This window comes from Leptodactylus fuscus, chromosome 1 (assembly GCF_031893055.1).
Source record: "Leptodactylus fuscus isolate aLepFus1 chromosome 1, aLepFus1.hap2, whole genome shotgun sequence".
In the NCBI taxonomy this organism is placed as follows: Eukaryota; Metazoa; Chordata; class Amphibia; order Anura; family Leptodactylidae; genus Leptodactylus; species Leptodactylus fuscus.
The window spans coordinates 50,455,314-50,482,764 of record NC_134265.1 but is presented as its reverse complement, the minus strand read 5'-3'; the positions used below and the strand labels follow the sequence as shown (position 1 = coordinate 50,482,764).

The following is a 27,451-nucleotide window of genomic DNA, read 5'->3' as shown; positions in this document are numbered from 1 at the left end:
TTTGTAATATGGGATGGAAATCCATGCAAATACGGGGAGAACATACAAACTCCTTGCAGATGGTTTTATGCCCTTGGCGGTATTTGAACACCAGGACCCAGCGTTGCAAGGCTGCAGTGCTAACCACTGAGCCACCATGTGGCCCCGCTGGGCATTTATTTATATGTATTTATTTAATTTTTTTTTTTTTTTTTTTTTTGGGGGGGGGGGGGGTGAATTACACAAGGTTCACACCTGTTTGGGGACCCCCCTCCCCCTTCTTTGAATGGAAACCTAATCTGCTTAAAAAAGCTGTTACCCGTGGAAATCCATGGACCCCATAGATTATGATGGGGTTTGACGGGTTTCCTCCCGGAAAATGCAGAGAATGGCGCAGCTTGCAGGACTTTTCTCTCAGCATTTTTAAAGTGGAATTGGGAACGAAATTCCCAGCCGGAGACCGGGCACAGGTGTGAACTTCGCCTTATAGTATCTTTACAGCTTCTGTCTGATTATGGCTGTCACTCATTTCTGATGGAGTTGGAATCATTGAGTTACTGACTCTACAGAGCTGGTCTTCATCTGCAGTGCTGCACTGTTTTCTCTCGCTGAGTGCTGTCCCCTATTATGAGTACAGCGCCCCCTCATCTCCCTGTACTGCTCTCTCCAGTTCTGTCATGGCCGCTGATGGAGGGTCATGTGACCAGCCCGTCCATCAGTGCTCTGTATTCAGTTACATAGTGCACGGCGTGGGAATCTAGTGCATAGGTGATGTAATGCACTACAGGCCGCTGATGGACTGGCTGGTCACATGACCGTCCAGACATTGTCTGCTTTACATGTGGCATATTTTCGGGGGGAGTTCTTTACAGGAAATCTACAGTACGGGCACTAAAATCCAAGGGAAGAGTTTTGTTATTGTTTTGGTTTTTTTTTTGTAATTCCTTTCATGCTGCAGAAAGAATGGCAAACAAACCCTCAATTTGGCAGATTTATAGGCGTCCTACACATGGCTGGAGTTCAGCGTGCCACTGTAACGTGTTCATTGGGACGGTATGAGGGAGCTTCTTGTCCCTAGAAGCAGCCATAATACATAATGGTGTCAGATTCATACAAAATACAATTTACTAAAAAAAAAAAAAAAAAAAAAAAAAACTGTATAAATTTGGAGGCATACAGAGGGGTAACTGTTCACCGCTTTGTAGGAAACGGAGCCATAATATCGTCCTGTGTATGCGGCCTGTAGAGTCATCAAATCAATGGTAAAAGCCTGTAAAATACTCAGAAATATGGGACTTGCATTTGTTCCATCATCACGTTTATTTTAACCTTTTATGTTGCGCTCTGCAACCTGACACGCTGACATTGAGACGTTTGCCGAGGATACCGAACAGATCCAGAATTATTCAGAAAAGTTTTAGATGGCCATATTATAATCTCAATTGCCACCAATCCTACCAGTATTGTGGTTGAGGGGCCTTTTTAATGAGTATTCTCTACTAAATCAGTAAAGTAGTAGAAGAGGAGCCTGTGCGTAGTACCTTCTGATAGTCGGATTAGGATTTTATGGATTGCGTAAAGGGGTTTTCTAAGGCCTGGTTCACATCTGCGTTCGATATTCCGTTCGGGGAATCCGCTTAGGGACCACCCGAACATAATACTGAACCCAATGACAAGTGGTGAGCTTGTGAAAGCACACGGACCCTGTAGACTATAATGGGGTCCGTGTGTTTTCCGTGCTGTGTCCACATGGAACATGCAGAGAGAAAAGTACTTCATGAACTACTTTCCTCTCAGCATGATTTGCGTGGACAGCGCGCGGAAGACACACTTACCCCATTATAGTCTATGGGGTCCTTGTACTTTCATTGCTCACCACTTGCCAGTGCGTTCGGTATTCCATTTGGGGGGGGTCCCCAAGCTGACTTCCCAAACGGAATACCGAACGCAGATGTGAACCAGGCCTAAGTTACTAGATAGTAATGACCTATCCTTATGGCAGGTCATCAAGATGAGATTGGTGGGTGTCTGGCACCCTTGCCGATCAGCTGTTCTTAGCAGGTCTGTGGCGTTGGAATGGGAAAAAAGTATCGGATTCCGGCTTTACGATTAAATGACTTATTTTTAAATTTATTATCAATAATATTATATAAATTATTAGATAAATATAGTTTGTTACATATTTACTTCAATAGGAATTCTGTCACTAGATTTTTAATGAGTAAGGTAGGGTTCACACTACCATTGGTGCCCAAACACAAGATATCCGCCTAAAAAAAAAAACAACAAAAACCGGACACCTATCATAACGGACACAAACAGACAGTAACTGATGGCTATCAGTTACTGTCCATTGCCCATAGACCTCAATGTTAAAAGAAAAAAAAACAAAAAAAACCCGGATACTTGCTGTCCACTTTCAAATTGACAGAAAAGTCCTGCATGTAGGATTTTTTTTGTCCGCTTGAAAAAACAGACATGGGTATAAATGGACACTAAAGGACACAAGATAAAATCCCATTGAAATGAATGGAAATTGTAACGGACACATCTATTGTCCGTTGCTAAAATCCTAAACGGTCAGTAGCTACGGACACTGCTGAGCGAGACACCAACGATAGTGTGAATGCCCCCTTAGAGGATTTCCACTGACTGATTATGGCTGTCAGACATTTATGGAGTAGTCGGGCTGTGGAAAAATAAGAATCTACCGACTCCACAGCCCTGATTCTTATCAGGCATCGAAACTAACACAGATAATGGAGTCAGAAGGTCAACTCACTTCTCTGTGTATTCGCAGTAGCCACTCACTGACCTGCAGGAATTTAGCCCAGCCACTATACAGAGAACGGCTAAGGACCTGGTAAACGGGTTGTTCAGGAATTGGACAGGTCAGGTCAGAGGGGAGGCGGGGAAGGTATGACACTTATATCACAGGACTCTTTCCAGCCACTAATTGACCTTAACGTCCACGCAGGACTTCTAGCAGTGAAGACATGTTAGTCTGAACATACTGCAAGGCAGATACCAGGGTACCCGGGACAGACCAGTATGAAAAAAAAATATATGTATGTATTTAATGTTACACCTTCCGTGGTCTCCTCTCTGAGTTGTCTGAATTCCTGGACAGCCCCTTTAAAAGACAGATGCTACTTCTCTCCCCCCCCCCCCCCCCCCATTCACTCCAGGCTTTAGCTTTCCTGTAAGTCTGTCCTTACCGTCAAGCAGGGTATCAGATCTATGTGGGCTGATTCCTGAAGACAGTCTCAGGGAGAACATGAGGAGTCAAGTGATAAGAATACAAAGTATAATGTTTGTGTAAGATCTTCATTAATGGAAAGGATTCTCAGTTACAAAGATTTACTTGGCATGGAGCTGGTATTGATCCATCCTGCCTCCCCAGAGAGAGGAAAGAGGCAGCAGTGTATAGCTGAGTAAGGGGGCGTTCACACTACCGTTGGTGTCTGCTCAGCAGTGTCCATGGTTATTGTCCGTACAAGATTTTAGCAATGGACACTAGCCCCAGACGTCTGGGGCATTATCATACAGGCACAAAGCCTTATGGTAGCAGTAGCAGCCGGTGGCCGTACAGGCCCAAAGCCTGCGCTAGCAGTAACAGGCTATTACTACTACCACAAGCTTTGGGCCTATATGGTAATATCCCAGACCACGTGACATCTGGGATTTTACCATATAGGCCTGAAGCCTGCTAGGAGTAACATTGGATCCCGGAGAGGTGAGTAAAACTGTTTTATTATTTTCTCTCACCTCCCCTGGGGCTCCGATTATTATAATAGCGAGTATAATAATAGCGGCAGTGGGATCGCGGCTGGGGCTCGGGCCTACTCACTGCTGGCCTCCGCAGCCTATAGTATACGGTGACGCGGGGTCGGCAGTGAGCAGGGCCGGGGACAAACATTAAGTTCTCATACTTACCGACCTTGCGCTGCTGCTCCCGCTGCCGCCACTGCTCACCTTCTCCCGCGGCTGCTCCTGCCTCTCAGCGTAGGGGACGTGATGACACCGCCTGTGCTGAGACGCAGTAAGACGTCATCGACATACGCCGGGTGTTGGCCTGGGCTAACGTCACCCGGCGTGTGTTGTAGCCGGGGGAGGGGGCCGGGACTGGAGCAGAGGCCCGCTGCAGCAAGTCAATACAGTTGAGTCCATTACCGTATTGACTCGAGTGGTAATTTCACTGGTCCGCAGTAAAAGACATCTATGGGAGGACGTTGGAACAGCGCTGCTGCCGATAGGTGGTCGGTGAGGCAGCGCTGTCTCCAGCGCTGCCTTAAGATGTTTTCAAGGCAGAGAAGATGCTCTGGAAACATCTTGGGGCGGTCCTGGAGGCAGCGCTGCCTCACCACTCACCTATCGCTGCCCAGCGGCCTCCCACAGATGTCTTTCACTGCGGACCAGTCATGTGACATTTTCAATTACCGTATTGATGTGAGTATAAGCCGAGGCGCACTTTTTCACCACAAAAACTGCTGAAAAACTCTGCTTATACTTGAGTATATACGGGTAGGTAAAATTGGAGCGCTCATCTAGAGGCCTCCATACTCGAATCTTACCTTTGCTGGATCCTAAGCAGACCTAGGATTCACTGCTAGACCATATTGTTCCAGTCTGTAGCAGTCCAGGTTTCTCATTCCTGATACCACTGAAGAAGAATGCAGCGGTGGCTAGGGGTCAATGGCAGGACACTTAATGGGTACCATGACACTAAATTTCCTATTGCTAAGTGTAATGAAGGTGCCTCCCATGTCTGGGTGGTGGACAAGAAAACTTTGGGCCTCTGCTTGTCCACGGATCAAACAATCCTTTCTCCTGGCGGTCTGTCTGGGCAATCCAGAGCCTTCCCCACTGTGTGTAACCTCTGCACCCATCTACTAACAACCAGGACACAATGGCCTAGATCAGGGGTCCTCAAACTGCGGCCCGCAGGCCACATGCTGCCCGCCAAGCACTTCTGTCTGGCCCCGCCGACAATGCCGGCAGGCGTGCATTTATAATGAAGCTCCTGGGGAGCTCGGGCCAGGCCATGGAGCGCACTTCACTTTACCTATTGGAGGGCACCGCTCCCGATGTCTGTGCGACCTGCTCTGCCTCCGGCCCACTGTTTAAAAAGTTTGAGGACCCCTGGCCTAGATGGTGGACAGTCCTAGGACACAGCCATCCTGCTTCTCTCAGTCCAATGCTGTCAAATGGGCAATTTTCTTCTCTCTTGTGGCCAGACCCAGTGTCTAGTCGGGCCACACCTGTAATAATTCACATACCTGTCTGAGACAGAACTGCAGGCTGAGTTTTGCAGCAATCTGACATTTCTCTCTGGGCGTATTGATATATTTTTTTTATAACCATTGAGCATATAGGAACAAGGAAGTGGTATATAGAGAGACTGATGCTACTTTCCAGAGGGGACGGTTGCGTTTCCTAAGCACCTCTGTCCTTACTGCCAATTTCATTTACTCAATCTGATGATTTTAGGAAGGTCGGGGTTCAGAGAGAAACCACAGAATTTGATATTTGTTGATGGCGTTCAATACATTTTCATGAATTTTCAATGATTTAATTTTTAAGATCACATTGAGTTCCAATTTCTTCCTGAAAATTGTCACAAGACGAGGACCTGTCCTTATGTATGATATGTCCCATGTACCTCTATGGCTCTGTACAAAGCGGAGATATTATATGTGTACACGAGGCCTTACAGTGAATAAAAATCTTAGAAACCTTCAAAAAGTATTCGGCTTGTATGTAAAAAGTGAGGACTGTCCTTTGAATTGAGTATTACTGTATTTTGTCTTATCTATAAATCCCAAACCAATGCAGTAGAAACCTGGGGCTGTAGCAGAACAATAAGTGTTATATATTCTACCCTAAGACGATGTATTTGTTTCTTTTTGCAGCTGTTGGAAAAGCATAAAGCCACAGAGAACATGGTTGACCTTCTGCAGTTGTATCAGATGGAGGATGAAGCTTATAGCGCTGTCGTAGAAGCCACTACAGAGTTTTATCAGTACTTGTTGCAACCATTCCGGGACATGAGGGAGCTGGCTATGCTAAGGAGGCAGCAGATTAAGGTATTGCCAATATCTTCTTTTATATCGATTAAGGCTAGTTACACATCTGTAATAAAGTTTCCGCCACAGTGTCCATCTAACAGAAGAAAAAAATGTTGCATAAAGGTCTTTTTCCTCCGGTGGTTTATGTAACCACTTATTTTGCCCCTTATCTGTTATTCTGGTTTTTCGACTGACCAGAACAATGGTTAAAGACAAGAGAGAGACTCCGAGCACTAAGTGTAGTATTTAACCATACAAATCTGGAATGTGAAGAGTGAGTGATGTGACGGCCAGATGGCCTCTCACCTGATGAGGTTGTGAACAGTCACAACCCCCTTTAATCCCAGGTGAGAGTGACAGCGGTTCAGCCTGTACACCGGAGGAACAGTGGACAAACCACATGGACCGAAGGACCGTAGCAGGAGATCTGCGCTCGCAGGTAGTGGAGGTAAAGCACAAGCCAAAATTTCCAAGCAAAATTCTTTATTGAGGTTAATAAAATAAATCAACACAACGCGTTTTGAGCCAAACCAGGCCCTTTTTCAAGTGCAAATAGATTCCTTGCACACTATACTGAGCTGGAAGCAGAAGGTGCCATATCCTGTGCGGTGGCTACTGTCACAACCTGAATATTTGTAAATAATTTGTGTGTTTTTCTGCTGGGGTTTGGAGGGGGATTGATTCGGTGTTCTGTGGTGGTTTCCTTGCCATTGGGCTGTCTGTTGGTGCATTGAGTATTGGCCTTTAGAATATACTTGAGGTTCTTTAGATCGAACCTCAGGTGTTGGTCATTACCATCAGACGGTTCTGGGGCCTGTATAAGGAGGAGGGCTGGCTTCACTAGTTGCCGGTTTTCGTTGTATCCAACTGGAATTCGTGGCTCGGGGAGGAGGATTCTTTGTGGAAGTTTCAGCTGACTAGGAAGTGGTGTGAGTGTTGCCTTGTGTGTGAGCCTGGTTTTCCCCTCCACACTTCTACTCTACCCTGTCCTTCAGTTCTGGTTGCCTGGCACTATCTTGGTGTTTGTGAGGTTTGGGTTCCAGTTTGTTTTGCCCCAGTCTTGTGTTAACCCTTTCCTCACCTCTCTGTTGTGCTGCGTGTCTGTTGTCCAGCACATCCCATCCTGTTTGTCTTGTCTGCAGCTGCACCTTGGTTTCTTTAGGGATGACCACCTTAGTATCCCCAGTCCCTAACCCTCTTGTAGCTCTCCCCCTATCTTTCGGCTAGGCCTTCGTGTTAGAAAGCCAGGAGTTGTCGGCGCCAAGGCTAGCTTGGGAACAGCTGACCACCACCCGCAGGCAAGGCCTAGCTAGCCGCCGTAGCGTCAGGGAAAGTCTCCCACCCCTGTTCCCTTAGTGGTGCAGTCTGCAGTCCGGATTCTGTGTCTGGTCATAGCCGCAAACATAACAGCTACGTGGCCTATTAAAATCTATTTGCACTTGAAAAAGGGCCTGGTTTGGCTCGAAACGCGTCATGATTTGTTTTATTAACCTCAATAAAGAATTTCACTTGGAAATTTTGGCTTGCACTTTACCTCCATTACCTGCGAGCGCAGATCTCCTGCTACGGTCCTTCGGTCTCTGTTGTTTGTCCACTGTTCCTGCGGTGTACAGGCTGAACCGCTGTGCCATTTATGGGTTGTCTGCCATCTTTGTTCCTTTTTTTTCCCTCTGATATGATTACACTAATGAAATTTCCCATCATGTCTTTGGCTCTTCAGAGACAATGGGGGCAGAAAATCAGCACGCTGCACTTGCTATGGGTCTCAGTATATTAATGTGTGATGCAGTTTCAAGCTTAGGATAAATGCAGTGTCGCCCAAATCTATCAGTTTTGGTGTTAGAGGCATCCTATCATTTATACAGAATTTTTTCTGCTTATCACGTAGGAATAGCCTTAAGAATGGCTATTCGTCTCCTACCTTTAGATGTCTTCTCCGCGCCGCCGTTTTTGCCGGCATGCAAATGAGTTCTCTCGCATCACTGGGCGCGGTCCAGGTTTTCGTCCATTATCAGAGCTTTAGCAAACAGTTGTCTTGCTGGGTAAATGCTGTTCGGTAGCGCTAATGTAATGCAGACGCCACCACTGAGAAGCAAGGGACTGTCCTCCATAGTAGCAGCGGTGGCCGCGTTACTGTCGCTACTGAACAGGTAAAGGTCTGATACTGGACCAAAACATGGAGAGCGAATAAGCAGAGCTAGTGGCTGCCATGCAGGTGCTTATCCCCAACACCTACAGTGTTCATGGGAATTTAATTGTGTGTGTGTATACATATGTGTGTGTATATAGATGTGTGTGTGTGTGTGTGTGTGTGTGTGTATATATATCTATATACTATATATATATATATATATATATATATATATATATATATATATATATATATATATATATATATATATATATCTATTGGAGTTGGACCCTATCTGAGCACCTAGCCCTTTAAAAGGCGTGTTGGTGAAACTGTTGAATGACATTGACTTCCATTGGATACATCTTACACGATTGGGTCTGTTATCCTGTAGCTCTAGTTTCTTCAGACTAACCAATGAAGAATGATTATATTTACTTCTTAACTATGAGTAACTTCTTTCTGCCTTTTCCCTTAAGATACATATTGTAATCTCATTATATAAGAAATATGGGTCTTGTGTGGATTGTCCCAGTTGTGTCAAGCAGTTATAGCCTTTGATGTCTTATTTCCTTTCGATGTGAGTCGACAACGTGGGTTTGATTTCAGAATGACAGAGTCAATTAAAATTCTTTTACATCTTGGAGAAGAAAGCAGATAAACAAGTGTGTCATTATAGAAACCCACGTATCACAAGGAAACCTCCCCGCATAGATGGAATAGATGCAGAACATTATTTTATCTTTCTTAAAGTGGTATACCCAGTGTCATAGTCATGTTATACACAGCGAGGGCTGCAAGGTGGGAACTTGTGTATTCTTACAGCTTAGATTTTTTTCTCTTTCATTTCTCCAAGCATCTAAGATTAGGAAATCTTAACCACATTTGACAGCATTGTGTCTGCCAGACTATGCCAGGTACCTGCGCCATGTATAGGATGCTGTGCAATAATAGATGTACAATGTGCAGCTATATGTACAGGAATACATTTATAGGGTCTTCCTGCTAATGATGCTTATCTCCTATAATGGGAATGGGGTCCTTGACTGAATAACGTGGTAGTGTGCGTGCTTCATTATTCCACTTCTATGGACTTCTGAAGGTCTGTCAGTTCCTTATGGATGAATAGAACAGTAGCTGAGCATTCATACGTAGCACTAGGGATCGCATGTTCTTGATATCGAACTTCTGGACACGGAATAAGCCTTTTAACTCCTTAGAGGGAGGGGCCTCTTTCTGTCAAGTTACCAACACCCTTACAAATGTGATGGTGGGGTGAAGATGGGTCAGCAGGATATCCTAATAAAGGCCCCTATATCTCCATAGTTATTTGTCTATTATGTAATGATGGAGCCATTGGCTAAGAGAGCGCCTATCAATAATACACTAATAAATAATGCTTTGGTGTACTAACTACTGTAAGGTATTATATGTGCAGTTAAAAAGTGTCTGTTTCCTTAGGGTTTCCTTAAATGTTAGAATTGTTGTTGCATATGTTCCTTGTAAATGAAGAGTTCAGGGAACATAAGAAACTTTGTATAATATCTTTATCAGAGGAAAATCTGTCTATTCCCTATTATCGGCTCCTCTTCTACCTGGTAAATTGCTCAATTCACTGAGAGATCCGTCTTCATTGTGAAGACAGATGAAGTTACACAGAAGTCTATGGAGAAGGTAGAGACCAGTGTGTGAGAAGCAGCATAGTAACATTGTAGATGAGGTAACTGAACCTATAACTGTAGGGTGTTGATCCAGAGATAATCTTTTTTGCAAGCATAGAGGATGCCCTCTTGTCACCGTCCTAGGTGTAAAAAGATTATCATTCGATCTTCCTGAAGACCTCTCTTTCTCTAAGCTGCATTACCCTGAGGCCAATTGCAGATGACAGTGCTGTGGGTCAGTGTGCTAACCATGTATTTCACAGATAGCACACTGACCCATTATTTTCTATGGGCCCATACACACGGCCATGATTTTCCCGATCCCGTGTACGGGCCGACAGTCCAGGCCACGTCAGATAGGACATGCCCTATTCTTGTTCTATTTTGCGTCCTGAAGCACGGACCATGCACGGACGCCACACGTGGACATCCCCATGTGCAGCCAATACTTTTAAATCCTGGCAGGCTGGGTGCAGCTCGGTCCTAAGTCTGTAAATCTGTCTCTGCACTCCAAACAAGGGTGGACACATGCTGCTACAGGAAATGGTAAGATTTTAGCAGTTTCTCAGCATGACTAGGCACAGTATATGTGTAAATAAATCTACAGTGATTGATATCTTGCTGTAATCTGCACCTGCTTTGGTCTCTCCTCTTCCTCCTTCCTTTAAGATACAGCCTGTCTTCAGAGTGGACTGATACCTAGCAGACAGGGGATAGAAGCATGTTACTCTGATGAGATATATTACTAAAGGGCAGAATTATTAGTCCTTGTATGTCCGTTTTCTGGGCATGAAAAGTCGCAAATTTAGTTGCGCAAATCGGGGTTTGTTCAAAAAATGTGTGACTTTTTCTATTCTGGCCGCCAGTGCCATGTCCCCTTTTCTGGAATCGGCACCGCTATGAACTGTTGTAGTTTTCCCTCCAAGGGCACAGACTGGCAGGAAAGTTAATAATGCCAATTTTCAATATTCAGGTGAAATATTCCTTTACAAAAAAAAAAATGCAACACTTTTTAAATAAAATGATTTTTTTCATCATTATTAAAAACTTCCAAGTTTGGGGAGGTGCATACTACCGTTATTGCAGTCTGTTCCTGTCATAGGATGAGAACAATGGACATTAGCGGTAGTAGAGTGACAGACACAGACCATTCCTTTTGATGCTAATGTGAAAAACATGATGTAAAACTTTCTTCCGTCATGTATGTTTACTTATGTAATGGAAGATAAGTTCTGCATACATGGAGAAAGCTTCCGTCATGTTTTTACACAACACTGAATGCAAACAGACACCAGAAGGCGCATTATCTGGCATTTCAGACAGGTATACATCAGTCGGGGCGCACATGGGCAAGGTAAGCAACAGAATTCCCCTAATTTGAGATATGGCTTGTTCTTTTTTGGGAATAACATTCTGAATGTCACAGAAACTAGAAGGGGGTGCTGATTGCATTGAAGAGGTTGTACCAGGGTAACATCATCCCCACCAGTTGGGTATCACTTGCCCCGTATATGGGTAATAAGTTGCCAATTTGGCACAATCCCTTCAAAAACAGATGCAGGCAAAAAATGTGATGTGTATGTGATTTTAGTGGAAACCACTTCCCTCCACCCAGAACATCATAATGGATGGATGCCAAAGCCTAAAAGACTTGCCAGCTTTCTCACAGCCTAAAGTGATGAACTCAGCGGGTTTCAGACCAGAGGCAGGTGAAGATGACTACCGGTATGTGTAAGGCGGCCATACAGCAAAAGGAAGGCCCACAGTGTTTTTTTTTTTTTTTTTTTCTTTTAATTATGTTTAAGCATATGTACAAAGATTATTATCTAAAATGCACATAAAAAGAAACACATAGAAGAACATTTTACTCAAACTCCATTAACCCCTTCCCGCCGATGGCACTTTTTGACTTCCTGACCAAGCTGGATTTTTCAAAACGGACATGTGTCACTTTATGTGGCAATAACTTTGGAACGCTTTAACTTACCAAAGTGATTTTAAGATTGTTTTTTTCGTAACACATTGTGCTTCATGTTAGTAGTAAATTTTGGTTAATATGTTTTGTGTTTAATTATGAAAAAATAGGAAATTTGGTGGAAATTATGAAAAATATGCATTTTATAAAGTTTGAAATGATGTGCATTGTATACAGATAGTCAGACCGCCAAAATTATATCATAAATCTCATGTCCCAGATCTCTGCTTTATGTCGGCATCAAACTTTAGGCGCCCTTTTATTTTTTACGGACATTAGAAGGTTTACAAGTGAAACAACAATATTCAAAATTTTCAAGAAATTTCCAAAACCCATTTTTTAAGGGACTAATCCAGTTATGAAGGCGTTTTGAAAGACCCCTGTATTAAAGCCCCCCATAAATCACCCCATTTTCAAAACTGCACCCCTTAAATAAGCCAAAACAACATATACCTAGTATTTTAACCCTATAAGTGCTTAACAGGAATTAATAAAAAATGGAGGTGACATTTTCAAATTTGATTTTATTTTACTAATATTTTCGCTTAGCCCTAGAATTTGCACATTCACAAGGGGTTAAAGGAGAAAACGCATCCCACAATTTGTTAGGCAAGTTCTTCCGACTACCACAGTACCCCACTTGTGGGTGTAAACTAATATATGGACGCACAGCGAGACGCAGGAGGGAAGGCGCGCCAAAGAGCTTTTAGAGGGCAGATCTGGCTGTGATCAGTTTCAGGAACCATGTCACATTTACAAAGCCCTTGAGGAGTCAAAACAGTGGAAACCTCTAGAAAATGACCCCATTTTGAAAACCGCACCCCTCAAAGAATTTATCAAGTGATGTAGTGAGCATTAAGTAACCCCGAAGTGAATATGTAAGGTGTGCGGAGTAAATTGGGTACACCAAATCCCATTCTATTTTCCCACTAGCTCCTATGACACGGATGGGGAAGAGGAGCATTCTGGGGGATCAGTGCTGGTGTATTCTCTCTCATAATCTGTAAATATGGGGGGTCCCCTGAAAACACTCGCACAGCTTATACATTTCCTTCTAGTCGCAGCCACTTACGTCCTAATGATTTGGCGACTTTTGGGGTTTTTGTCTTCACATTGTACAAGCTAGATTTTTATTTTTATCTTCTGGCAATGTGGTCATATGAGGGCTTGGTGTTTGCGGTATTAGATGTGCTTTTCAATGCCACCATTTTGGGGCCTGTAACTTATTGACTATATTTTATTAACTCTTTATGAGTGGGATGTGAACGGAAACATCAATTCTGGCATTGCTTTTTAGCATTTATTTTTTTCCCGTGCAGCGTACAGCATAAGTAACATGTTACCTTTATTCTGCGGGTCGGTACGATTACGGCGATATCTCATTTATATTATTTTTTAATGCGCTGCTATTTATGCAGAATAAAATTCAATTTAGGGTAAAAAATCAATTATTTTTGCATCGCCATCTTCTGAAAGGCATAACGTTTTTATTTTTCGCTAGACAGAGTTGGTTGAGGGCTTATACAACCAGGTGCGTGAAGGGGGTAAGTGATGGGGCAGACCCGGGGTCACTGATCAGACCCCGGGCTGCCACCTACGAACACCGGCACCCCCGAAACCGGCACCATTTTAAAACGAAACCCCGAGGTGTCGGCGGTCATGTTGACCGCCAGCATATCAGGGGTTAACACCCGCGATCGGACCCGGTTCCGACCGCGGGTGTTACGGGGCATTAACAGGCGTAACATACGGCTGTCACCCGCAGCGCATGGTCCGCACACAGGTTCTGTGTGCGCACCATGCAGCCGCAGTAATAGTACGGCGGTTTGCGGGAAGCCCTTCCCGGCAGCGCCGTACTATTACGGCGCATGTCGGGAAGGCGTTAAAAGGGTAGAGGTAACGCAAAAAATAATTATAATTATTATTTATTTATATAGCGCCAACTTATTCCGCAGCGCTTGTAGCGTTCAAGTACAGACAAAAAGATACATTACAGAGTGATAGTCACTTCACACAATGGGACTGAGGGCCCTGATCACAGGAGCTTACAATCTATGAGGTAGAGGGGGTGACACAAGAGGTAGCAGGGGCGGCATCGCTGGTAGCATTGCTTATACAGTGCCCTCCGTATATTTTTGTAATAGAAGTTACTGTCATTACACATTAATAAAGCCGCATGAGCCACGGGAACAGTGGAGGGTTAGATTCAGGGATTCTAACTGTGGAAGGGTTTACATTAGGAATTGTGATAGGCCTGTCTATAAAGATGTGTCTTTAGTTTGCGCTTGAAGCTGTAGAAATTGGGAGTTAATCTGATTGTCCGGGGTAGAGCATTCCAGAGAAGTGGTGTAACCTGTATACCGAGCATGGGAAGTTCTGATAATAGAGGATGTAAGTGTTAGGTCATTGAGTGAACTGGCGTGCACTGGTTTGGTGATAGAGATGAGGAAGGAAATGTAGGGAGGTGCAGCATTATAGTAAAAAAAATAGTTTTAGTATATATAGTATGTCTTTTTAATTTCTGTTCACACTCCTCAGAGCGTAGGGTGCATACCGTTGTCTGCTGGTTATGGAAAATAATGCTGGGGCCTCCAATCGCTGTAAAGGTATTGGTCCTATATCCACCCAGTTACATTCCCTGAGGCCCCACCATGCACATGACCAAGTGTGCTTCCATTATGGGGCTGAGTTTGCAGCGTAGTGCACTCAGAGTGACACCTGACTGTATTCTGGGATGTACTCCCCTCTGTGAGAGCTTCTGATCCATTCTGTTCTGGATGATTATAGATCAGGCCCTATAATGCTTCATGTCATCAGAACAAAATGGATTGGAAGCCCCCATTGAGATAAGTCCATCACGGAATGTACTCTGATGTTACTTGATGTTCATTCCGCTGCAAACTTGGCGACATATCAGTTGCACACTTGGTTACGTGCACGAGGCCTAAGGCCTGGTTCACAGTATATTACTGCAGTAGTTTGACGTTCTATTACAGTGACATTGATCTTAAGAATGGGGGTCGGAGACCTCTGTCCTGTGGCCTCTGCGTGTGTGGACAGATCTCTCCATTTACTTCTGTGAGAGCTTCCAAAAGAATTGAGCAGGCTTACTCGGCTGTTTTTGCAGCTCCCATAGAGATTTTCTGCATTTCTTTCCAGATGGTAATGGTGCAGTTTAGTGCAATGCCATCCTCTAATCTCTCTCTCCATTTTTTTGTACCTCCATTGACTTCTAGGGAGAGCGACTGTGCACAGTGACCCTTGTTTCTCAGACTTAGTTAGGATCAGACATCTATGGTTTATCTTCATGGTGACATTTCTTCCGTTTAGGTCCTGTGCTTGTCACATTCAGGTAATACATATGTCCAGGTGTACGTCTGTTTTTCGGATGTGGAATTCTTCCTTGAGAATTCTTTCTTCTACTAACAAAATGAAGAATGAGTCTCTGGATTTTTTATTTTTATTTTTTTTTTAAAATCCCAAACCCCAGGGCGTATATGTAATGGAAGTAAATTGTGCACTGATCCCTATATACAGCCGTACATTTACAGATCTCTACACAACGGATGTCATGATGTGAGCCCGGCCTAAACCAGGTATGCACAGAGGAAAACCTCCCTGGCTGCCAGACTTCTCTGCCCTTTGACTTGAGCAGTATTCTGTGACAAGGAGCGGGTACTATTGTCCTATACATGACTTTATCTTATTGTGTGCTCTTGCACTACTGCCGACTTCCTGGAGGACAGCTGGAGCTGAGTCATTAACTTGTATTGTTATCTGTAGCCGCTTACAATGGCTTCCCTGAGGGGGTAAATCATATACCTGGTAACTATGTATTTGTCAGATTTTATTCAGAATACATACACTCACCGGCCACTTTATTAGGTACACCTGTCCAACTGCTCGTTAACACTTAATTTCTAATCAGCCAATCACATGGCGGCAACTCAGTGCATTTAGGCATGTAGACATGGTCAAGGCAATCTCCTGCAGTTCAAACCGAGCATCAGTATGGGGAAGAAAGGTGATTTGAGTGCCTTTGAACGTGGCATGGTTGTTGGTGCCAGAAGGGCTGGTCTGAGTATTTCAGAAACTGCTGATCTACTGGGATTTTCACGCACAACCATCTCTAGGGTTTACAGAGAATGGTCCAAAAAAGAAAAAACATCCAGTGAGTGGCAGTTCTGTGGGCGGAAATGCGTTGTTGATGCCAGAGGTCAGAGGAGAATGGCCAGACTGGTTCGAGCTGATAGAAAGGCAACAGTGACTCAAATAGCCACCCATTACAACCAAGGTAGCCAGAAGAGCATCTCTGAACGCACAGTACGTCGAACTTTGAGGCTACAGATGGGCTACAGCAGCAGAAGACCACACCGGGTGCCACTCCTTTCAGCTAAGAACAGGAAACTGAGGCTACAATTTGCACAAGCTCATCGAAATTGGACAATTGAAGATTGGAAAAACGTTGCCTGGTCTGATGAGTCTCGATTTCTGCTGCGACATTCGGATGGTAGGGTCAGAATTTGGCGTCAACAACATGAAAGCATGGATCCATCCTGCCTTGTATCAACGGTTCAGGCTGGTGGTGGTGGTGTCATGGTGTGGGGAATATTTTCTTGGCACTCTTTGGGCCCCTTGGTACCAATTGAGCATCGTTGCAACGCCAAAGCCTACCTGAGTATTGTTGCTGACCATGTCCATCCCTTTATGACCACAATGTACCCAACATCTGATGGCTACTTTCAGCAGGATAATGCAATGCCATGTCATAAAGCTGGAATCATCTCAGACTGGTTTCTTGAACATGACAATGAGTTCACTGTACTCCAATGGCCTCCACAGTCACCAGATCTCAATCCAATAGAGCATCTTTGGGATGTGGTGGAACGGGAGATTCGCATCATGGATGTGCAGCCGACAAATCTGCGGCAACTGTGTGATGCCATCATGTCAATATGGACCAAAATCTCTGAGGAATGCTTCCAGCACCTTGTTGAATCTATGCCACGAAGAATTGAGGCAGTTCTGAAGGCAAAAGGGGGTCCAACCCGTTACTAGCATGGTGTACCTAATAAAGTGGCCGGTGAGTGTATAATGACAATGACTAACGTTTGTAATGCTTTTTCTCACCAAGGCACTCAAAGCGCAGGGAGTGTTGTGGAGTAGCGGCTCTCGTACAGGGGATCATCCCCAACACCCACATGGGTCACTTGTTTTATAGGAAGTCGATTTACCTATCAGCATATGTTTCTATGTGAGAGGAAACCCACACACACACGGGGAAAAAATACAAGCTCCATGCAAGTGCTGCACTGCAAGGCAACAGTCCTAACCACTGAGCCACCATGCTGTCCACAGTGGCTCAGTGGTTATCAGCATATTCAGACTGAAGATTTTTTGCAGTCCAATCTTTTGATGGACCCGGTGAATGGAAACCTGGTGTGCGTTTGTACCTATCCCTAGATGTCCAGGTCTGAATACATATGAGAACCATGAAATGAGATGTGATATATAAAAACAATTCCCATGTTAGTACATGGAGCTCTTCTACTCTGCAGTCCCTATGACAACACTTCATGCCTGACTTCTGGCTTTTTTCCAGTGGGGACATTGTTTGATCCAAACCACAAGTCTCCGTGTCCATTGATCTAGTTGCTGATGGCCACGGCAAATTACGTTGAGCTGGGTGGTTGGGACAGTGATATATTTTGGCAGCTGCCAGCCACCCTTGTGGGGCAGGGTAATTGGCTATGTCAGACGCCATGGATAAACATTGGCAAGGGTGTCTGGCTTCTCCTCCATACAGCAAAGGCTGGACGTATAAGACAAAGTAGTCATTACTCTTAGCTCTGACCACATAAAGCGATGACTTTATAGATCTATAATTTTATGTTTTATCTTTCTTCCTCTCTGATCTGTCTCTCATGTGGCTCAGTGACATCACGGTGTCATTCTCTTTACTATGTCTTCCTTTTGGCCTGACTACTTGCTTGGGTTTAATGTGTTTCAGCCCAGTATAGCCATCTACATTAAGTGAGATTTACTTTCATAGGTGTAGGGTGAGCCTATTCATGTTCATGCAAATATAGAAGGATAAAGATAGATGAGATTTGCAAATATGTCCTCCCTGTAAACACAGCTGCTAACGTCCGCTGGAGTATGGAGGTAGATGGTAGCCTATGGACCTGGTGGTGCTGTTCAATGCCCCGACTTCATCCTGATAGACGACTTATACACTGGTTAGCTACTGTGCTGTGTTTAAGGGATTTTGGGGCTTAAAATGTAAAAATAAGAAGGCTTTACAATTTGCTTACATACAAGTTCTGCTGCATTCCCATTCTGACTCAACTCGCTGTTCCTGTCCTATCTGCTTACATGCATAATCATTTCACAAAGGGGGTTTTGGAAATGAAGGTTAATTATTGTATAATGGGAAAGTTCTTCAACTTTCCAATAGATCTCTGCTCCCTGTCAGTGAATTACAACATCTTGTTTACATCCCAAGACTGAAAGCTATACAGAAGTAGTACCCAAAGGCAGAACTTGAGGTTTCTAGGCCCCAGTGTGAAATCCGTCATGGGCCCCCGCACTTTATGGAAGTTAATATAGTGATATATTTTATGTGATAAAGGGACCCTCAGGGCACAATATAGACGCCCACCACTGCGCCCCCTAGTGCTACTCCCTTCTAGTACATCCCACAGCTGAATATGACTACATAAGCTTTTCTGAACTACATGTAAAGACAAGAACATTATATATTCTCCCCATGTTTGCATCGGTTTCCTTTGGGTACTCCGTCCGTCCACCCCTCCCCACGCCAAAGACATACTGATAGAGAATTTAGATTGTGAACCCTATATTGGACAGTGTTAACACTATCTGTAATGAGGGTTTTTTTCAGGCTTAGAGATTGAGGGCCTTTCAAATGAAGATCAATAGGGATCAAAAGCAAGAAGCCCCCAGTGATCAGCTGTTTTAGATCGCAGTGTTAGGGTGACCACTGTCGTTGCTTGTATGAAATCCAAACACAGTACTGTACATAAAGCCGACAACCTCCAATAACACTACTGTCACCACACCACAATCTGAACAGTCTCCCCCTCTCCTTCTGTCTCTACCCCCTTCCCTAATAGACTGTAAGCCCTCATGGGCAGGGCCCCCTACCCCACTGTGCCAGTCGGTCATTGTTAGTATTATATCTGCCTGTATATTTTGTGTACTGTATGTGAACCCCCTAATGTAAAGCACCATGGGATTAATATAATAATGTACAGCATCATGGAATTAATGGTGCTATATATATAACTAAATAAATAAATAAATAAATAATAATGATAATTGCATAATGGTTGGGCTTGGGTTTCCAGCTCAGACCAATCCATCTAAATGGGGCAGGGCTGCATACAGGCTATATGACCAATGAACATCACATCGATTCACAGCTGATCGGCAGGGGTCCCAAGTGTTGGATAGCATAGCTCATCAATTAGCCCTGAAGTCCCTTTAATCCTTGAATATGCCATTAAGGGAGTTGAGCAATTGCCTTTCAGCAGCCTAATCCTTGGGGAGATAAGACACTGCTGGAGAAGTCTGCCGTGGTCTTCTCCCTGTCCTGAACATATGCTGAACTGAGCATACATGTGTATGGGTAGGCTGAAAGCTATCTTCTGTGTCTTGCTATTATAAGGTGCCCACAAAGGCTCCCATATATTAGATGATTGCTGGTTTTACGGAAAGTGGTGAGCTGGTCTGACTATTCCCTTACGTATGTGTGGCCTTTACAATCGTACGTGTCATCATTATGAGCCTGTGTTACATTTATGTTGCAACTAATAGATAGATAGACAGAGACTCTATGGCATGTCAGCGTGTGCATGCGACCATTTGTTAATGTGGGTAAAATAAGTTTACGGTGTGTGTGTATATAGATCTACTCTATTAGCACAGACAGACAGCAGTATAAGGCTGTTGTGTACCAGGAGGATTTATATTTGTCTTCTTTACAGATCTCCATAGAAAATGATTACCTGGGACCGAGACGAATCGAAAGTCTGAAAAAGGAAGACGCAGACTGGCAGAAGAAAGCTCACATGGCCGTGCTTTCTATCCAAGATTTAACTGTTAAATATTTCGAAATCACAGCAAAAGCTCAGAAAGGTGACTACATGTACCCCTTCATCTCTACATCTCTACATGTATTTTTTATTTTTTACTAGGTTTGTTACATATGCTAGTTATTGGGGGAACTAAAACTTTCAGCATTATACTACATGCAGCAGATATATATATTTGCAGCATCCCTCTTGCACCGATGCAGAACTTTACAAAAGACTGCATGAGGGCGAGAAGTCTTGTAGTATGACCCCCCCCCCCCCTCGTGCTGATACGCTGACTATTCCTCATGGGATTAATCCTGCTGAACTGTGAGGAAAAGCAGGAGGATTGGTCACGTGACCCGGAGTCAGCATCTCGGGTGGAGAGGTTGAAATACAAGACTTCTGGCCTTCATGTAGTCCATTGAAAAGCTCAGAATTGGCTTTATAGGGAGGCATCAATTATGCATTTGTATTGATTCAAATAGTATTCGAAACCTAGTTTCGAATACCTCGCTCCCATAGGAATGAATGGGAGCGGGCGAACTGCAAGGGGTTAAGCGCCGGCCCATCCCATTCATTCCTATGGAGCGTGGTATTCGAAACTATAGTTTCGAGTACTATTCGCTCATCTCTATTATGCATGCAATACCATTATGTATGTAGTATCTTCTGCATTTAATAAAATTAATGGAAATTATAGTTTACCTGATAACCCCTTTAGGGCTACCTAACCCCATTCCTGTTTAAATGGATCGGTGGTCTTACCATGCATTCTGCTGTTCCAGTCAACCTTTTGGGTCTCTACTTGCCTTCTCTTTGCTAGTATCACAGAGATGAATTGAGCAGCAGCATGCATGCTAGACTACTTCTCCATTTAAGCAAGGTGGGGATGGGATCCTCATTCCTGGGATCAGTGACTGTCTTAGGGGTCAGACTCTTTTTCAGTAGGCAATACATTTAAAGGGATTCTATCATTAGAATCCCTTTTTCTACAAAGACCATGTCGGAATAGCCTTTAGAAAGGCTAGTCTTCTCCTACCTTTCTTTTTCTCATCCGCACCGCCATTCCTGAGAATGAGTCTTAAAAGAGCATAGTAGGGTGTCCCCTGTGCTCACCAAAGACGCTCCAGTGACGCCTCTGTCGTCTTTTGCCGACGCTTCTCTGCTACGTCATCAGCCGGCAAAGCCGACTGTGCATGTCTGTTTGGCCATTTTCCTGTGGCCTCCTACAGGAGCGTCCGTTTGGCCACAGGAAAATGGTGGAACTGACATGCACAGTCTGCTCTGCCGATTGATGACGTAGTGGCATGGATTAGAAAGAGTAGGAGAAAAATAGCCTTTCTAAAGGCAATTCCAAGGTGATCTTTGTAGAAAAAGGGATTCTAATGATAGAATCCCTTTAAATAATGGGACATCTTCTTTCATAATGCAGCTACTGCGGAAAGCGGCTAGTTTTGCTGGGATTTAGATAGCAGCCATATTCTGCTGCAGGGAAAATGTAGTATCACATGGCAGGCATGCAGATGAACCTCTGATTCTGTGACAGGTCTAAATCCCCCACCCAAGCTATGTCCATGTGAATCGGAGTTGTCTACATGAGAAAACTCTATAAAGCTAAGCTTTCTCAGAAGTTATATTATTGGTTTATATATATGTATATATCATAGGTTTATCCTTCCTGTCGCATAGCTGCAACAAACTAACCCCAGTACCAGTCACCCGTTTGCTTCGCCATGTACCCTGTTACCTGCTCATGTCCTTTCTCTACCTTCCACCTCGGACTCTCTGTGTTTGTTTCAGCTTGGCTTAATTCTTAGGCTCTTGTGCTAGCCAGTGCATGTCCTGAGAAACAATTCACTATCATTTATTTAGGGAAACCAAAAATTTGCAAACTTATGTTTGGAAATAATGGGTTAATCATACTAAGGGTGGGCATTAGAATGTACAGGGCCACTGGTGGGAGACTGACGGATGGACATTAGACCGTACAGGGCCACTGGTCGGGGACAGACGGACATTAGACCGTACAGGGCCACTGGTGGGGGACAGACAGACATTAGACCGTACAGGGCCACTGGTGGGGGACAGACGGATGGACATTAGACCGTACAGGGCCACTGGTCGGGGACAGACGGACATTAGACTGTACAGGGCCACTGGTGGGGGACAGACAGACATTAGACCGTACAGGGCCACTGGTGGGGGACAGACGGTTGGACATTAGACCGTACAGGGCCACTGGTGGGGGACAGACAGACATTAGACCGTACAGGGCCACTTGTGGGGGACAGACGGATGGACATTAGACCGTACAGGGCCACTGGTCGGGGACAGACGGACATTAGACTGTACAGGGCCACTGGTGGGGGACAGACAGACATTAGACCGTACAGGGCCACTGGTGGGGGACAGACGGATGGACATTAGACCGTACAGGGCCACTGGTTGGGGACAGACAGACATTAGACCGTACAGGGCCACTGGTGGGGGACAGACAGACATTAGACCGTACAGGGCCACTGGTGGGGGACAGACAGACATTAGACCGTACAGGGCCACTGGTGGGAGACTGACGGACATTAGATTGTACAGGGCCACTGGTGGGAAATAGATGGACATTAGATTGCCCTGGGCCACTGCTGAGGGAAGGACTGACATTAGATTGTACATGGCCACTGGTGGGGGACGGATGGATGGACATTAGACTGTACAGGGCCACTGCTGAGGGAAGGACTGACATTAGATTGTACAGGGCCACTGGTGGGGGACAGACGGACATTAGATTGTACAGGGCCACTGCTGGGGTTATATTGTATAGAGTTTGAAATGAATGCGGCCATTCACCTTCAGTTTTTTTCTGTATACGTCCCATTTGCCTGGCTATGTCTGAGACATAGAGTATAGAGCTGTGTAGTGCAGACAGGAGTGCCAAGTGTCACCCACCCACCTAATGGTTATTACTAATTCTAAGGATCTCATAGAGTATGATCTTGTTCGTGTAAGATCTATTTTTTGCTTTACTGACTTATCACTGTCACTAATCTGAATCTATATTTTTATGTATGCAGCTGTCTTTGATCGGATGCGAGCAGACCAGAAGAAGTTTGGCAAGACCACCTGGACAGCAGCAGTGGAGCGCATGGAAAAACTTCAGTATGGAGTTTCTAAAGAGACTTTGCAACTGATGAGAGCTAAGGAAATCTGTCTTGAACAAAAGAAGCATGCACTCAAAGAGGAGGTAACTAAACTGTGCTATAAGGGAAGGTGTCCGCTGTCTGTGAGGCCCCTAATGATAAGATAATCACAAAGACCCCTGAAAGACACACTTACGCCTATGTGCGTCTCTGGAAACATCTGTGGTGTGCCCTGGGAGCTTTCCTAGTTCATATATCAAATAAAATTTGCAAAAATCAGTAAAAAGTCGTTTTTTTTCAGTAGTCACAGGGGCAGTGCAGAGGGTTCATTGACAGTAAGTAAACCCTCCTCAGCCCTGGGTTGCAGCGCTTGTTTAGCATTGGCATACAGCATTGATATCTGTCCTAACAATGTGCAGTCACCCTAATATTCCTCTGTTCTAATAACATCCTTCTGGGCAGGACAACTTAGGACTTGTATGAGGTCTGGCATGTGAAGTGTTGATTTCCGTGTAGAGCTCGAGTGTCTTCACTCACATGCAGCGTATTTATTGTATTGCTTGTCATGAGGGGTGACATTGGTGTGTCCTGCACCAGATCATTGAACTGTTTTTGTCTCTTCGTCACATGATCCTCAACCTTTCCACCTCTCTTTGAAATGCAGATAGTCTGACATTTCTGACCACAGTAGAAGTCAGAGAGTACTGCACCCATTCAGTCTTGTCTTACCAGATTTTCCAGATTGAAGGTGTGATCTATTAAGTGTACAACCTATTATAAATGTATGTCCCGAGGGATATTTATCAGAACAAGTATTAGCTGCTCATGACAACCAGTTAGATTCTGCCTCTCATTTTTCTGAGGTCCTTTGGAAAATAAAAGCAGCAATCTGATTGGTTGCTAGTAGCACTCCAGACATCCTACTTCACTTTTGCACTAGGTCTGCACTTGCCTTGCAGCAGCTCAATATAAGATTGTTGTCCTGTGTTATTACATTACCCCTACTGCTAGTGGCCGCGTTGCAGCCCGTTAGTTGTAATGGCGTGACAGTCATCAGAAATCCTAACCTGCTGTATTTCTGTGACATTTGTGAGCTTGAGCTCACTAGATCACAGATCACTAGACTTATGTATAGTGTAGGCAATGAGAGGGCAACACATCCTACAGGGGTTTGGAGAACATTAACAGGAGAGTCCCTGTATCATACTCTATTCAGTTCTATGCTGAGGTTAAAGGGGTTCTCCAGGAAAATAATTTTTTATTTTCAGATGGCGCAGTATCCTATTAATATTATAAATGTGAAAGTTTGTGGGTTTGTGTGTTTGGATGTTTGCATGTTCGGATGTTTGTTCCTCAATCACGGAAAAACCGCTCCACCGATTTGGCTGAAATTTTCCACAAACATAGTTAATACACCCGATTAAACAATAGGCTACTTTTCGTCACAATAGCGCACATACGTTTGTGCCAGGACCCCCACAAAATCCAAACTCACACCACCATCTCTGCAATCTCACACACTTTGGACCATAGCAAGCCACAAAATTCATATTGCCCTCTGCAGCCTCGCCCCTAACCCCACACAATCTCATATACATATACTTTACCACTTTGCCCCTCACCTTAACGATACTCCAGGAGGCTCTCTTTAACGCTCCGGAGCAGCCATGTTTGCCGACCCCCACCACTCTGACAATCCGCGACACCGCCCACCCATGTCAATACCCCTAGGCGGTCTAATAAATGCAAAAAAAAAAAGTTTAAAAAAAATATAAAAAAAAGGATTAAAAATTCAAATCACCCCCCTTTCCCTAGAACACATATAAAAGTAGTTAAAAACTGTGAAACACATACATGTTAGGTATCCCCGCGTCCGAAATCGCCCGCTCTACAAAGCTATACAAATATTTTTCCTGTTAGGTAAACGCCGTAGCGGGAAAAATGGTCAAAAGTGCCAAACCACCATTTTTTCACTGTTTTGATTCTGATAAAAATTTGAATAAAAAGTGATCAAAGCAATAACATTTCCCGAAAATGATAGAAATACAAAGTACACCCGGTCCCGCAAAAAAAGACGCCCTATACATCCCCGTACACGCACGTATAAAAAAGTTACGGCTGTCGGAATATGGCGACTTTTCAAAAAATAATTTTTTAACAGTTTTGGATTTTTTTTAAGGGGTCAAAATGTAAATAAAACAATATAAATTTGGTATCCCCGGAATCGTAACGAAACACAGAATACAGGGGACATGTCATTTTGGTTGCACAGTGAACGCCGTAAAACCAAAGCCCGTAAGAAAGTCGCAGAAATGCATTTTTTCTTCAAATCCACCCCATTCTGAATTTTTTTCCCTGCTTCCCAGTACATTATATAGAATAAATAATGGTGGCATCATGAAGAAAAATTTGTCCCAGGAAAAATTAAGACCTCATATGGCTCTGGGAGCGGAGAAATCAAAAAGTTATGGGGTTTAGAAGGAGGGGAGTCAAAAACGAAAATCAAAAAATGCCATCCGCGGGAAAGGGTTAACTTCAAATACTTCTGTCCCAAAGTCACTATGTAAAGTTTCTCACAACACCGTATATATAGCAGCTCAAATACAAAGTAACTGCAACACAAAAGTCTCACGTATTCTCTGAATTACAGCAAAAACAAGATACAAACTTACATTTCATATCCCATACCTTATACACAGTACGAAAACCTTACCCACGCCTGTATATACCCACTGCTACAATCATCGCAGACGAAGTCGCGGGTACCAGCTAGTGGTGTATAAATCTCAAAAAGGGAATACTCGCCTTACTAGTCTTGGGCTCTGTTCCCACGGAGTAACGCGCCGCGCGTTCAGACACGTATACACGTGTCAGAGTGTGAGCGCTCAAAACAGATCCCATTCACTTCAATGTGTGCCGGCTTATGGGGGCTACACATTGAAATCAATGGGAGGCTTTTTAACCCATTGATTTCAATGTGTAGCGCGCGTGAGCCGGCACACATTGAAGTGAATGGGATCTATTTTGAGCGCTCACACTCTGACACGTGTATATGTGTCTGCGCGGTGCATTACTCCGTGGGAGCGGAGCCTTGTTGTTTTCTCGCTTCTCATTTTCCTGCTGGTCTCTACTTCCCACTGTATCAATGATGTGTTCAGACATGTACATGTGGCTTCAGCTGTCATATGTCCCTGTGTTGGCTTGTCATTGATGGTGAGAAGCTGGCATTGTTGGGTCAGGAGATTTAAATAGGTTACTCCATAGAAAACATTTATCATCCTATGCACAGGGGTTTGAATGGATCAGTGGGCAAGCAAGCCATTGGTGCCCTATTTAAGGTGTATAGCGTTTACAGAGATGCTTGGATGTTACCATTAACCCCATGGATATTCATACCCCTCCACACTGCTGGCATGCAGTCAGGAGGAAGGGAGGGGGTAGGCGGAATAGTGCTGTTCTAGTGATATTGTGTGGGGCCCCCTGTAGTCAGTTATCACCTGTGCTGTATGTAGGTAATAAATATACCTTATGATAGACCCTCTTTAGTTGACTCCTCCAAACCTGTATGCACATGATCAAGTTTACATCACATTTGCGGAGTTGTTATTGCCGGGCACTCTGAAGCCTGCCCAGAAGTGTTGGCATCCTTCTCCACGCCTGCATACACTCACCAGACCGGGTGCTTTTAGCCTTTTATTCCTGACTATTACTTGTTTGTTTTACTTTGAAAGCCAAGGGAGTAAAGAGACAAACAAGAGAGCGGAGGAGCGATCTCCATATTAGGTAAGGGTCTGTGCTAATACTCTTCTGTGCTCATCCTCCTCTTTTACCATTTAGATGCAGAGTTTACATGGTGGGACAGAAGCGATCGCCGTCTTAGACCAATTAGAAGCGGATTATTATGATCACCAGCTCCAGCTATATGAAGTACAGTTTGAGATCCTCAAGTGTGAGGAGCTGCTGCTCACAGCGCAACTGGAAAGCATCAAGCGGCAAATCTCAGGTGCAGCCTTCTTGTTATGGCATGAGACGTGTGCGTGAATAGAAATCCATATCTAAAGACCTGAATTATGTGTCTCCTCATGTCGACTCCCTTGAAGAATTGAAGCTTCTTTTTTAAAGGGATTTTTTTTTTGTGTGTGTGACTCATTGGCTGCCACTCCTGCTGCATAACCAAAAACCGTTGGGTCGCCTTTACTCATGTTAGTGAATGAAGTCGCATTGTGACCCCCAAGAGTGCCACAACTTCTAGTTGCAAAAAAGTTGAACAATCTGTGGTACTCTTGGGGTCACAATGTGACTCCATTCGCCATCATAAGTGAAGGAGGAGTTAAAAGGAGACCTGACATCTTTGATCACATGACAGGAGCTGCAGCCAAAATTGTTGTGTAGTTATAATGGGTC

General features: G+C 44.2%; 1 protein-coding gene across 1 annotated transcript in view; it reads left to right on the top strand.

Annotated features, from left to right (window-relative positions):
• JMY (junction mediating and regulatory protein, p53 cofactor) overlaps positions 1 to 27,451 on the top strand; it is a 56,245-nt gene that overhangs the window by 6,114 nt on the left and 22,680 nt on the right. Inside the window, exons 2-5 of the mRNA XM_075270120.1 lie at positions 5,892 to 6,065; positions 19,824 to 19,974; positions 22,982 to 23,151; positions 26,885 to 27,050. Coding sequence (XP_075126221.1) covers positions 5,892 to 6,065; positions 19,824 to 19,974; positions 22,982 to 23,151; positions 26,885 to 27,050 — 661 coding nt within the window. The remainder of the gene's footprint in view (positions 1 to 5,891; positions 6,066 to 19,823; positions 19,975 to 22,981; positions 23,152 to 26,884; positions 27,051 to 27,451) is intronic.